The sequence below is a fragment of the Pteropus medius genome, unplaced genomic scaffold, assembly GCF_902729225.1.
Source record: "Pteropus medius unplaced genomic scaffold, Ma_sr-lr_union100, whole genome shotgun sequence".
In the NCBI taxonomy this organism is placed as follows: domain Eukaryota; kingdom Metazoa; phylum Chordata; class Mammalia; order Chiroptera; family Pteropodidae; genus Pteropus; species Pteropus medius.
Window position 1 is genome coordinate 4,247,698 of NW_024356336.1, and position 14,326 is coordinate 4,262,023.

Genomic DNA, 14,326 nt, shown 5'->3' on the forward strand with positions numbered 1-14,326 from the left:
CCCGGAGCACAGCCTCCACTCGCTGCAGGTACCCTGCTCTTTCTCAGGGGTCTGTTATGGATTAAATGTTTGTATTCCCCCCGCCCCCAAGTTCATATGTTGAAGCCCTAACCTCCAGGGTGGTGGTATTTGGAGGCGGGGCCTTTGGGAAATAATTCCATTTAGATGGTCATGAGGGCAGGATCCCCATGATGAGATTAGCGCACTTATGAGAAGTAAGAGACCAGAGTTCCGCTCTCTTCTTTCTCTCTCTGCCATGTGAGGACACAGTGAGAAGGAAGAGGGCCCTCACCAAGAACTGACCATGCCGGCACCCTAATCTGGGACTTCCGCCCTCCCGAACCATGAGAGATCATTGTCTGTTGTTTAAGACACCCAGTCTCTGGTATTTTGTTACAGCAGCCAGAGCTAACAGGCAGTTGCATACAAAGGCATCTGATGCACTTAACCATTCAGATTCACAAAGACCCCTGAGGCCTACAGCATCCCCACCCAGTTAGAGAGCCATGTTTTGATTGAAAAATGATCTGCAAGACCCAAGGCCACAGAAATCTGCCAGCAGCTTCTCTTAGCCGTCTCAATCGTAAGTGCAAGGGTGTCTTTGATGTTGGATTCTGACCAGTGGCAGAGGCCGAGGGACCTGTTCTCACCAGAAATCACAGCCCTGGCTTGAAACTGCTCAGGTGACACTCTCAAATGGGAGGTGGGGCAGTGGGGAAGCACCCTCAGCAGGGAGAGGCAGAGCCCCCTGGCCATCTACTTGGGTGGTTCCCACTCACGACTGGGATGTGCCCTGTGCCTTCCTGAGCCTCCCAATGTCTGAGGAAGTTGGGAAGGGAGCATTCTTTCATTTTGTACCTGAGGTAACTGAGGCAGAATTTACCTGGCTAGGAAGGAGCAGAGCTAGGACTTGAACCTGGATCTACCAACTTGAAGCTCAGTCTTGTCCAGTAACCAGCAGCCAACTTTCAAATGCTGACTGAGAAGCTGGACAGAAAAGACTCACGTCCTGGAAAACCTCCATGTGCGTACTGAGCAGTAAATGATTTCTGACGCCAAGAAGCCTCATGGCCCTGGGGTGGTGGGGCACTTACCCCTTCCATGGGTGCTATGAGCAGGTCATACAGTGCACGGAGTGGGGGCCTGGTGAACGAGCTTTGCCTCCTGGGAAGAGAGGAGGTACCATCCTTGGTAGGTGACATGGTGTTGCTGACCAAGCTTGTCATGCTCTGGCAGCTCCTGGAGAGAGAAGGGCCAGAGATTAACCCGGGCACAGGCAGGGCAGGCAGGAACTCGCTTCTCACTCCTCAGTGTTCCAGTTCCTGGAGAAGGCAGCTGGAGGCTGCACAGCAGGGCCTGCCCTGGCCTCACTTCAGGCTTTGCCCCTTCTCCTCTCTTTCAGGTAATTTTCACAGAACAGCAAGCACTGACAGAAACTGCAGGGTAAACCAGCTGCACACAACAGCTTACATTTCCACGGAGTTTTTCTGCATAATCAAATGTCCCAAAGTGCTGTTCAAAGGATTTAATTACATCCTCGTGTGGCATGATTGTGTGCAGGCAAACGTGAGCACCATCAGAATCAGCGGCAGCCACCAAGCTGCCAGGGAGGACAGTGCCCCAAGGCCAATTAATCTGTGGGCAGGAGGCACTGCCAAGACAAGGAATGTGTTGGCCCCAACCTTAGCCTCGGGTCAGCCACCGGGCAGCCCTGAGGCCCTTGCCCCTATCAGGCAGGAGGAGCTGACCTGCAGCAGCTGCAGAGTGGGTCAGCTCAAATGTGGCTGCAGGGCTTTGTTTTGCCTTTTAATTTATGTTCCAATGTTTGAACGTTTTATTGGTATGGATTGGTATTTTCAACCCAAAGGACCCCAAGTTTCATACTCCCAACACAAGATGAGAACATTGATTGATTGATTGATTGATTCATTCATTCATTCATTCGTTCATTCAGAAAATGCTTCTTGAGGGCCAGCTACCTGCCAGGCACTGCTGTAGGCCCTGGGGACCTGCAGAGGACAAACCACACAGGTGAGTAGAGACAGCAGGAGGGGAAACAAACCCATTTCCAGTGCAGGGACCAGGCTGCCCCCATGTGACTCTCTGAACCTGCCCTGCAGTCTGGCCAGTGTGGCCTCAGCACTGACTCTAGTGTGACATTCTCTGCACAACTACTGGATAGCCAGCGGTCTCTTAACCTTGACACTGTGCACAGTTCTGAGGTTTCTGCTGAGTGCTCAAGTTCCCTTAAGGGCAAAGGCTAGGTCTTACACCAGATACACTGCTGAGCTTCAGTAAGTACCCTGGGCTGCTGACAGTAGCAGCTCCTTGGTTGTCACTTAAGAAAAAACCAAGAAGGTGGCTTTCTCTCCTGGGCCAGGCCAGGATCCACGACCATCAGATGAAATGACTTGAAAGATTCATTTTATCTAGGTCTGACTTCAACCCACTGGCCTTCCCCAACCCTTCTGCGTGTTCTCAGCAATGTCCCATTTGATCTAAAATCTAGGGTCATGACAAGGCAGGCTATGAGTCCCTCTGCCCCCATCCTGCTTGCTGCTAGGGAAGAAAAAGCCAAGGACTTGGGGGCCTGCGAGTTGTTCACATCCACTCCTCCATCTTGTTCACTCAGGAAACATAATTACAAGTGTCTGGGGCCACGCTGCGTCTTTGCCGTCAGAGCCGGTGAAGCACAGATAACCCTGGAGTGACACTCAGAGGCTCACCTAATTCCACAGAATACAGTGTAAAGAGCAATGAGCCCCTGAAGGGGAGAGCACCAGAATGCTCTCCAGAGGGGACGTTCTGGTGATGCACGCGGAATCTGTCACAGCACCGTGTTCCTATGCACGAGCCTGTGCGTGCACTCAGTCTCGGCAGCCGGATCGCAGCCTAGCGAGCCCGCGCTGCCACTGGGACAGCACGACAGGGTGGCAGTAGGACCACTTCGGGCCCAACCCCCAGTGAGCGAGCCTCTTGTTTCACTCTCTAGATGTGTGTCTGCTTGGTTTGTAGGCTTGTAACCCCCCTTAAGGCACCTGAGTCTAATTAACCTAGCAGCAGATGTCCAGGAAAAGTGCCAAGTCTACAGACAATGCTGTGGCCACAGGTCATCACAGTGACTGATGGGGGCTTCACAAACCCCAAGGCTCTGAACTAAAAAGCTCCCACTAGATATAGAGATCCCAGCCCCAGGGTACCCTGAGTACAAGGAGCCAGCAGAATCCAAGTTGCGTCGGGGAGGCATAAGGCACTTTTTCCAGCTGACCTAAAGCATACTTACTCCAAAATATTAGAACCACATGCTCGGTCTGTCTGACTCGTCCCTGTTGAGGGGGATTCCCCTGAACACAGGACGTCAAGCTGGCTGCACCCTGGAGGCCTGGACAGGATACTTTGATGGCAATGTGAGCTGCTGAAACATGGTTTCTGGAAGCAGAATGGCCTAGGAAGTGCCAGAAAATGGCAGTTCAAAAGAGGAAAATGTCTGGAGGGAGGTGGGGAGGTATGCAGTGGACAGACTTGCTGGGCGTGCATCCCAGGCTGGGACAAGTCACTTACCCTCTAAATCTGGCCTTCTGCATCTGCAAAAAGAGGAAATGCAGCCCACAGGCAAGGAGTGTCAGGACTGGAGTGGATGACTGCAAAGAACCCTGAACCCAAACCCAAAAGGCGGTGGGAGTCTTAGCTGATGAGGGAATGAGGCAGTGGCCTGGGTGGGAGCGCGGAGAAAGACAGAGCTCGAGTGTGAGCATGGATGGCAGTGGTGTCTTTTTCTTGAACTCTGTGAAGTGCCAGAGGCACCTAAAAGGGCTCCATTACACCTGCAGTGCTGCCCATGATGTGCCAGGCATATAGGTCCACAGAGTGGCCAGATCATGGTCCCTGAGCTGGGCCAGGAGGAAAGCGTCCTGCTCAGCAATGGTGGAGGGGGCACTGAGGCACAGCCGCTGACAAGCTGCTGGGCAGAACTGAGGGAGGACTTCCTGGAGAGACCATTTGATGTGGGCTTGAGGAATGACCTGGAGTTATCCTGCCTGTGGAGAAGGAGGTCATTCCAAGCTGAGGGAACAACATGGGGAAAGGCATAGACACTGGGAATGAAGTGCCTAGGGCAGTGAGTTGGGAGTAAGTGGAGAGAGGGTCGGGCCTGCAGGCTGGAGGGGTAATTCGGCCAGGTAGGCTGAGGGCTTTGGGTAATGCTGAGGGGAGGAGATGAGGCCTGGTGGGGAGGCCAGTCCACTTCCTTCCTAGGGATGATCAGAAGAAGGCTGTCTGCGGCTTACACCTTCCCTGAGAACTTTCTGAGTCTCCAGGGGTGTGGAGAGCAGCCACCATCACACTATGTGACATCCATCCTCACCCCTGGTCAGCTTCCAGAAGGCAGTCAGATGTCTTTGCCCAGGGCTGGTAAACATGAGGTAGATCAAGGCACCTGTTTAGCCTGTGGAGGTTTCCTGGGACACCTGCTCTGGGCATCTTTTTGCTTCTAGGCAGTGCTGATCCTTCAAGAGCTCCACCCTGGAGGGGTAGGCAGGGCACCCAGGGCATGCGAACCTGCAGATGTCTTGGCAGAGCCGCTCTGCCTGTGGAGCCTCTCCCAGGCTGTCAAGCCCACCCAAGCCCCATCTATATTTGCTGACTTCTACCCTTCCCACCCCGCCCTTGCCGCCCCCAGATGCCACATGAGTGCTGGCTCTCAGCCTTCCACTCTGGTCCCTCTTGAGGCCTGGCAGGTCATAGATGAACCATCTCTGGAGCAGTAGCCTCTGGGCACTGACCCAGGCTGGCCCAGGCTGGGTGGTGCACCTGGACCTGGTCACATGGCTTCTTGCACTGGTCAGGTGGGAAGCCCTGAGCTTACCCACTGCTCTGTGCTTCTCTTCAGTGGTAGGCATCCATCTCTAGAGATGTCCTTTGCAAAATTAAAAACAAAACAAAACAAAAAGCCCAGAACATACTCAGCCAGTGGTTAAAAACAACAATAAAACTAACCTGAAACAATAATTTGAGGCCAGGCTCTTTCATCAAGATTCTTTTCCCTGAGCTGGAGGCAAGCACTCCTGAGCCCCAGGCAATGCCCCTCTCTGGCCTTTTTTTCTGCTGCCCCCATCTCTTCTGCAGCAGTTCTTCTGGCGGGAACTGCATCCAGTTTCTCCACACTGGTACTTTTTTCTGCCTCGACACCAGCAGCATGTGCTGTCCCTACTGGAGAGCTGTCCCAGGATAACAGACCCACAAGAAATGGAGGTCAGGAAACCAAGGCCAAGAGTGACTTAGGGTCCCTGAAGCCAGAGGCCTCTTGAGGTACAGGTGTGGGGAGGGTCTCAGGCTAGGACCAGGAGGCAAGATAGGGCCCCGTGTTGGTTGTGGGGGGGGGGGGGGCAGGCTGGGTTTCCTTACCTCCACAAGCATTAGGTGCCAGAGCTGCCTGTGCAGACTGCAGTCAAATAGCTCCCTTTTATGTGTTGCTTCTGTTTTTACCATAGCATTGACAGTGACCTAGTATAGCTATTGTACTAGGGTACGTCTGCCTAGAGGTCTGCCTAGAGGTCTGCCTAAAGAAACATTCAGTCATTCAAAACGGCCAAGCAGTCAGCTGCTTAGCCCTGATCCTGGGAACGCTTATGAACAAAAGAGAGGACTGCCAGGCTGCCTCCATCACTCACTGGTTGTATGACTCTGGCAAGGCTTGTCATTTTTCTATTCCCTTCTCCTTGTTTGTAAAAGGAAAGGGTTGACTTAAAGCCCTTGTAGATCTCTTCTAGTTTTAAAAAATTAAAAATTTATTCAATCTAGGAAGCCATCAAAACTATGGTGGCTCTTTTAACTCCTCTACTGACCAAAAGGACACTGCCATAGCCTCCGCAGCCGGAAGCCCCACAGCCCTCCCTGTGCTCACCCCATGTGAGTGTCACAGTATGAGTGCAGCTTTCAAGTGCCGTAATCTGCCCAGGAGAGTTGGAACCGCTGATAGATGTCCCTGTGGTCAGGTCTCAGAGTCACAGCTGAATGACAGTGAGGCCTCTGGGCTCTGAGCCTCTGGCCGGCAGTGGTTGACAGGTATGATCAGGTGTGTGGGATGACCTGCACTCTGCTGTCCTTACAAGCTCCTTCCTGGAATTATCATGATGGCCTAGTACCTCCATCACACTGTGGAAGAACGACCACGAATGGGGTGGGGGTCCTCAGTGGTGAGACCTCAGTTACTGCACTGTTTTGATTTCTGCAGGGCCTTTCAGCCTGGCTGACTTCTCTCTGCCTCAGCTCTAGATTCTAAGATGAAATAATGGTGCAACGGGTTTGGACTGGTGGAAATGCTTCCCATATGGCAGGACTGTGAGCCCCGGGAGGGGCTGTGCTACCCATTTTGGCACATGCCAGGCCTGCCAAATTCATGTCATCCTCTCAGGATCCTAGGGGGTGGGGTTGCTCTTCCTTTACAGATAAGAAACAGAGGTTCAGAGAAGGCAAGAGACTTGCACAAGGCTGCAGGCAGGGCAGGTGTCAGGCATACCACTTGGCAGGGGAGTGGTTTTCATTGCGTCCTCCCTGCCTTCAGGACACATTGAGCAACCTGTTAACCGGCATTCATTTCAGACCCTTACCCTCTGCATGCCATGCCTGTAAGGGCAGAGCTGACAGCAGGTGCCTCTGCCTTGAGGAGCGGTCAGTGAAAGAAGGCTGGGCTCTCCAATTTATAGCTGTACCACCAAGCAGCTCCAGCAGGTGGCACTGGTTCGCTTTTCTCCTGGCTGGTCCATTTGCTGCCAGGGATGTTGTGCAGCTAGACAGCCTAGCTCTCAGCCAAGAGCATTTCTCCACATTACACTGTCTTTATTAGCTCATTCCTCAGGTAATGTTTATTAATCTCCTTCTGGAGAAATATTGGTTTTCTCCACTGCATGGCCATCTGTGTGGTGTTGGGAAAAGAAGAGGGAGCGAGCACGAGTCCAGGGAGGCGGCGGCTGGCAAGTGAGGGGGAAGCGGCCTGGTTCCTGCACGTACAGAACGCAGAGCTCTGAGATGATATGTGAAGTGCTACCGAGGAGGGCAGAGCATTAGGATGTAGTTTATGTCTCTGGAATGATGACAAACACCAGGCAGCATGGGCAGTACACACTGCTCATGAATCTCCTTTCTTTTCAGCCTGGATGACTTTTCGGGGATGAAGCTATCTATTCCCCAGGCAACAGGATTTATAACTGGAGTGGGCCTGCAGAAGACCCCGTGTGCTGAGCCTTGCTCAGGCTCACACACACTGATGTAACCCTGCATGTGAACGTGTGGGTGTGTGCCTGCCAAGTGTGAACAAGCCTGTGGAGATGCATGCTGGAAGTCTCAGTTCAAACTGCAACACTCTGGGCACAAGCTAGTTGCTCTGGCTTGCCAGCAGGGCTCTGTTTAAGAGGGGACTTAGTTTGCTTTGCAGGGTTCAGAGCCAGAGGTCCTCCTGTTCTCAGTTCACCACCAGGCACATGGGTCCTTTCCATCTGTCTGGACACAAGGCCATGGAGTAAGCTGAGTCAGGAACAGTCACATCTGAGGGCAAATCCAGCCATTACATCTTTCGGAATACTGGAAATGAGGAGACAAAAGGGAACTAACTGATATGGGGCACTTTCTAGGGTGGGCCAGATCTGGGATGTGACGTGTATATCACTGGAATCTTCACCACAAGGTACCCCAGCTTCCTCCACTGTCATAGATAAGTGGTGACTCTACGTTAAGCATCTTGCCTAAAGACGCGACATCAGGGGAAGGGCCCTGCTCCTCAAAGTGGTCAAGCAACAGGGACCCTGCAGCCTCGGGGCCTCTGTTCTCTGGGGAACCCAAGGCCTAGAGCTGTCGTGATCTCTGGCTCTGCACCTTTATCTGGAGTACGCCCTCTCCTCTAGGATGGCAGACCTGCACAGAGAACCAGTGTCCAGGGGCCATCTATGAGCAGGACATTGCCTCTGGTCAGGGTTGTACACGGGGTGGTGAGGAGGGAAGAGGCTGCTTCCCGGTGGGGGTGAGCTCAGTCACGTATTTCCTCCTCCATTCAGGCACGTGGTTCCTCACCTTGTGATATCTTTATTATACATTTTCACTTTCCAATGGCCACTTTGGGTGGTTTCCTTTCTGTGCTCACAGCACCAGGGGTGAGCCAGGCTGCCTTTCTGTGCCTGGGGGAAGTCCTGTCTCTGCTCCTGATGGGCCCCTCCATCTCTCTCAGTGGGGGCTTCCTGATTCACAGCAGGACTGCTCTTAGGAGGTCCCCTGGCAGACAGAGAGCAGAGACTCTGCTGTACTAGGCTATGCTGCCTGTAAAACCATTGATTCCTTCCCTCCTGCCCTCGGCCCTGATCAAGATGCTCCAACACCCCTCAGGGACTCTGGACTCTGAGCTCTGTCTTCTGCAAGATAAGAGTTGACCTCAGATCTGAACAAGTACCTGGGTATTAAGGCACCAGCAGAAAAATTAATTGGCAAACCTATTATATTCAAGTAGTCAGAGCTGTCTCAATTCAATTTAAGAAAAGGACTCTAATATTATTCAGTGACTCTACGATGACCATCCTCACATGAAGGGTTGCCTTCTCTGGGAGATAAAGGCTGTCAAACGCTGCATTTTAAGCACTTATTCAGTATGCTGTCGGTTCTTTCTGGCTGCTCACCTTAATTACCAAGTGCCTGCTCACTGGGTCTAGCTCCCCCCTCAGGAGAAGAGCCTGATGGTAGGGGGCTCGGGTAGGGCCCCTCTCATGACCAGAGATGAGTCTGGGCTGCATGTGGCTTCTCTTCCCTGGCTCTCTGGCTCTCCCAGGCCTGTTGCATTCATGGACAGGTTCATGGTCTAGGTCAATAGGTGCAGCACACGCCTCCACCAAGAGGGCCTGGGTCCAACCTCCCATAGGAGCCATATATAGCCTATGCACAGGCAGAGAGCTTTGCTGTGGCCAGCTGCTTTTTGCTGTAATGTGCATGAGGCTCCACGCCCGAGCCTGGATATGGTCATCTTGGAAAATCCTGATGCCCAGGCCAGCACAGGCTTAATCTGCTGATCCCATTCAGGAATCAGGACAGATGGCCCGAGACAGGCAGTCAGTGAGAGATGAGTTTATCATATATTCAGGAGTGAAGAGAAGACAAGATGACCTTGTGTATCTTGTGGTCTGCCCAGCTGCTGCATGCCCAGCAATAACAGCGAAATCCTTGTCTGAAGGGCCTTGCACCCATAGGCAGTTTGTAGGTCCCAGCCTGCCCCTGCCCCAAACAAACCTGTGGAGTCTCACTCACTGGCTCACAAAAAACCTCCAGAGCTATATTAGTCAGTGCTGACAAAGACAGAATGCACTGCCTCAAGAGGTAGTGATCTCCCCATCACTGGAGGAATTCGAGCAAAGGCTGAGTGATTTGACAGGGATGTAAGATGGCTGGGGATTTGGGAGACTGACAGGGCTGGATCCTAATGCTGGCTGTATCACTTACTAGTTGTATAATGCTGGGCAACTAATTTAACCTCTCTGAGCCCCAGTGTCCTTATCTTTAAAAAAGGTATTATAATAGTGCCCCTCGTGGCTATTGTAGGGATTGACTAATACATGTAAAGTGCTGAGCAAAAGGCTGGTTTCTTGGTAACTAATCAACAGATGGTCACCACTATCATCATCATTGTCATCATCATCTCTGTTGTCATTTAATGTCTGTCTCAATTCTGACTTTCTTTCCTTCCTCCCCTCCCTCCTTCCTTCCCTCTCTCCTTCCATGAGCAAGTACCTGCACCTACTTAAACAAAGCATGGTGCAAGGCACCTTGGGGACACAGGGAGTAATCAGATGCAATCAGGTCTTGGGCAAAGGTGCAGCCTGGGAGGTGAAAGGACATGGATACATGTAACTAAAATGCAAGACAGTAGGTGGTGGCTCCTTATTCCACAGATAAAGTGCCAGAGAATTTCAGGGAAGGAGAAAACTATTCCCAGTCAGGGCAATCCAAGATGGGTTCGTCAAAAAGGCTGCTTGAAAGGGTACCTCAGACGAAAGCACTCTTTGGCCGTGTCCCTGTGCCCAAGCCAAGGCCTTGAGGTGGCAAAGGTCCTGGGCACCCTTGGGTTAGGACAGAGGGTATGGGGAGAATGGAACAAGAGGCTGGAAGGATGGCAGGGCTAGACTGTGAGGACTCAAATGCCTACCTCTGCCACTTCAACTCGACTCCAGCAGGAGCCCAGGAACACTGAACAAATGAGTGAGTGATCAGAACTGTGCTCCAGCCAGAGGGAAGAAGCAAAGATCAGCGCCCTGCCAGTCAGGTCGTAAGGAGAACAGGTGGGCAATGGAGCCTCAAGGAGCAGGGAGCCTGAGGGGGAAGCCCCGCTCTGCACCAGGGGCAGTGACCTCAATAAGCATCAACATCTTCTGGAAAAGAGCGAGTCTGAAGGAATGGTTGTGGCAACAGAACAGACTGAAGGATAGGGACTAGAAGTGTTACAGGGTTGTTGGGCAGGTCTTGGTGGCAAACTGCAGTTGGGGCATGAGATCACTGGGTGTGGAGGTGGCTTAACAGCTGTAGGGAATGCGGGAGGAGAAGCACTTCAACTTTGCTTTCCACATGAAGCACCTGGGGACTCCATCAGAACGCAGACTGTGAGTCAGTAGGCAGGGCAGACCATGGCTGAGCTGACCTGTCTGCTTTGGTTGCTGGAAAACCTACGAGTCCAATCTGTGCCCGTCTCCAGCAGTGCTAACAGCACATATTTTGCACATAAACTTCACTCCCTCCCTTCTACTTTTACTTTCCCTCCATCTTGATGTTCTCGTTCATTTGTTTTTTATATGATTTGGTGGCAATTGTGTTTTGGTAAACTGTCAAACTTCTGGAATAAGAAAGTGAACAAATAAACAAGTGGTAAAGAAAACTTTATAAATTAAATTTGCCTAAAGATATATCGGCAAGCTTAATACTTAGAGGCAACATATGAGGACTCCTCTTACATTCTGAACAAACTTGTCACTACCTGCTGGGCCTGATTTTAAAGTGACTTCTGATACAGTTCTTAATTTCACACCTCACCTCATTTGTATTTGTGCTGCCTGGAGAGAAGCACAGATGGGGCAGAGCACACGTGCTGGCACATGAGAGGTCTGTTGACCTGGAAGGTGCCTCGAGGCAGCACATAGGGACAGGCAGGGGACTCTGAGGAGGACAGAGGCTCCCACCTGAGGCCCAGTGACCGGACCCACCTATAGAGTAGCTGTTGGCAGGGAAGGCCCCTGCCCAGAATCGCTACTCTGAGGGCTGGCCCAAGTCAGGGGTTAGGGGTATCGGAGAGAACACTTCACTCCCTTGTTGGGGCCAGCAGAAGAGCAGCCAGAACCCTGGCTTGGAGCCATGGGGCCACCAACAGAGAGCAGAGGACAGGGCTGGCAGGACACCAGCCAGAACTGAGTATGGAACCTCAAGACTCAAGGCCAGGACTGTGGCTGTAACAGATATCCACTTGGATCATCAGTCTGCATTTATTCAAAGGGTTCTGGTGTCTGGCTGTCAGAGAGAGGTTGTAAGGAGAGGAAGCATCAAGCTATTCCATCAGGTTTTTGGAGTAAATATTTGATTCAAAAAGTGGTTGATTCACTACCCTGCCCCCCAAAAAAAGGGCCTTTGGTGCCATAGAAACCTCATACCCCAGCAGGGAGCAAAAGAAACTACTTACTACACAACAGGGTCCATTCATCATCACATTTACCGCATCCTCATAATAGCTCCATCAGCAGGCATCATTACCCCCATTTTCCACATGAAACAATAAAAGTCTCAAGGTCACCCACTAATAAAAGCTAGAGAGAGGTTTCACATCCAGATCTGTTTGGCCTCAGAGCCCAAGGTTTCTCCCCTCCACTCTGCCTCACCGCAGAAAAATGCCTAGACCTAGAATACAGGATACACTGAATACTGTCTGAACAGGGCCTCCTGGCCTGCAGTGGACTTTGGTGGCATTGCTGTAGCCACGTCAGGGCAGCACTGGAAGCTGGCACAGTGTGGATACTTATGAAGAACCATAATCACGTACCCATGCAGAGACATGCACACACACGAGAGAGGGAGACACGGTGGCTTGCACAGGTTCCAACTTACTGACTAGGCTGACCCTGTGGGGACAGCTTTTTTTCTGGTCACTGCTCCTTCTCAGGCCTTCAGGAATCCTGGGCAGAAGTGGTCCCCAGCCTCCTATGCAGTGCACGCTTCATTCCCTCCCATCTCCTCTGAAGGCCAGACTTTTGCTCATGGATTTGGAGGGCAGGGTGGGCTCTGGGAGCACTCCTCCCTCCCCACTGTCAAGGCCTGACTCTGGTGTTAAAGGCAGAGGAGGCAGGAGGAGGGGAGGGCAAGCACTGCTATCACCCTTCCATGTGGCCCCCTGGCTTTTGAGGGCCCTGCAGTGGCTTCCCTGACAGGCAGCCAGCTCTGGTTCCCCTGTCCCCCTAGTCCTTCCACTGGCTACACACCCCATAACTCTTGCTGCTGAGGTCCTCCTCCCAGCAGGCAGCCTCCTGCGTGGGGAACCAACAAGTGGCTGAGCCCGTGTGACCTACCCACTGGGAAAGGCATACGTCTGCACATTAGATGTGAGCGCGCAGACCACACCATGGCGGGTCCACTCTTGCCTGGCCCCTCTCTTTAGTCTCTTCTCTCCTTGCACAGTCATGGGAGGCTGTTTCCACGGGATGGTGATGCCTCTCTCCTCTTCTTGCCCCCAGTCTTTGTGAATGATCCTCTTGGAGGACCTCCGACCAGACCGAGAAATCTCCCTTGCTGATTCCTCAACCCAGTCTTCTTTTACAAGCAGGAGTGTGGCTGAGGTGCTAGTGTTAGCTGGAGGTTGCAGAGACCTTGAGGGGAGGGCTTCTGGTCCTGTTGTGGCACCAGTCTTTAGAATGGGTAGACTTAACACTTCTTTGTCCTGTTTCAGCTCTAGCCACTAATTTCTAGGCGACAGAAAAGCCCCTTTCCAGATTGTATCAAACACAGCCATAAAGTGGAAAAGGAAAGACCTAGGATGCATGTGGCACCTATGATGGCAACAGGAGTCAGAGAATTGCTCTGGGATACTGGTCCTATTTGGTCCTGGTCCTAGTTGATCCTGGATGGGTGCACCTTCAACGCCAAGGCACCGCCCTGGGACCTAGAATCCAGATGCAATTGAAAGCCTGTCCCATTCTTCTTCCTCTTTTCTGCAGCTAATGTGATCTTCTAACTGTCCCCAGGTTCAGACACACACACACACTCGCATGTGCACGAGTTAGAGAAAGAGAGAGACAGACAGACAGACAGACACAGACAGACCTTCCAGCCCGTAGCATAACTTCCAAAGCATTCTGCAGGATGAGAGGCAGAGACCTTTCTGGGGGCAGCTGCTCTGCCCCATGGGGCCCACCCAGGGTCAGTGTGCTAAACAAGAGAAGAATCCTTGTTTTTCCTCACTAATGGAGCTTGCCCTGGGCTCGACATGTAAATGTACTTTCTGCCCAAGTGAACAGGCAAGAAGGAAAATAGTGGTGCAGAGATTCAAAAACAAAGGCAGAACAAAGACCAAGTCCTGCAGGGGCAGGAGAGAAATCTCTAAAGCCAAGGCTCACTTGACTTGCATCAGCTCTGGCAGCCTCATGGCCAAACCAGTCCCGCAAACCGCTCAGAACAAAAGGGCAGAGGAACCCATAAATCACCAAGCTGGAGAGCCCCGCAGAGGGGAGCTGGTGCTGCTCCAGTGAGCACAAGGCCCTATGCACATGGCTGATTCCACTTCACCTCTGTGGGCTCCAGGGAATGAGCCCTTTGCCAGGCCCAGTCAATATCAGGAGTCTGCAGAAAACCCACTACTTAGCCGTTCCGTTCAGTGACAAAGCAGCATCTTGAAGCTGAGATCCCTGGCCATGGAAGGGGCAGAGAGGGACAGGGGAACACACTTGGCAAGCCTCAAGGTGGGAAAGCACAGGCAGGCAGGGCAACTGAGAGGCACGACCTGAAACCCACTTTAGCACCTGCTCCTGGGCAGGTCGCCACCCTCCCCAGCCTGTGTGCTCCTCGGCTGTGAGCTGCAAGGCTGGACTGGAAGTTCAAAAGGGCCTGCACTGTTCTGACAAGGATGCCTCTGCCTTCGTGGTTCCTTAGGTAGCTCTGCTTCCCTTGGAAGGAGGCCAGAGACCCTCTCTTCCTGGGCTTGTTAGGAAGTGGCAGAGAACATACGGTGTGGCAACCTGTCTTGGGCCTTACTGCTCGCCACGTTGAAGCTGAAAGAAGCTGAAAGAATGCAAGCTGTTTGCCCTCATCCAATCAGCCCTTAGAA

At 52.3% G+C, this 14,326-nt stretch overlaps 1 protein-coding gene across 1 annotated transcript in view; it reads right to left on the reverse strand.

Annotated features, from left to right (window-relative positions):
• TTC28 (tetratricopeptide repeat domain 28) overlaps nucleotides 1–14,326 on the reverse strand; it is a 630,275-nt gene that overhangs the window by 29,582 nt on the left and 586,367 nt on the right. Inside the window, 1 exon segment of the mRNA XM_039861871.1 lies at nucleotides 1,095–1,239. Within this exon segment, the coding sequence (XP_039717805.1) occupies nucleotides 1,095–1,239 (145 nt within the window).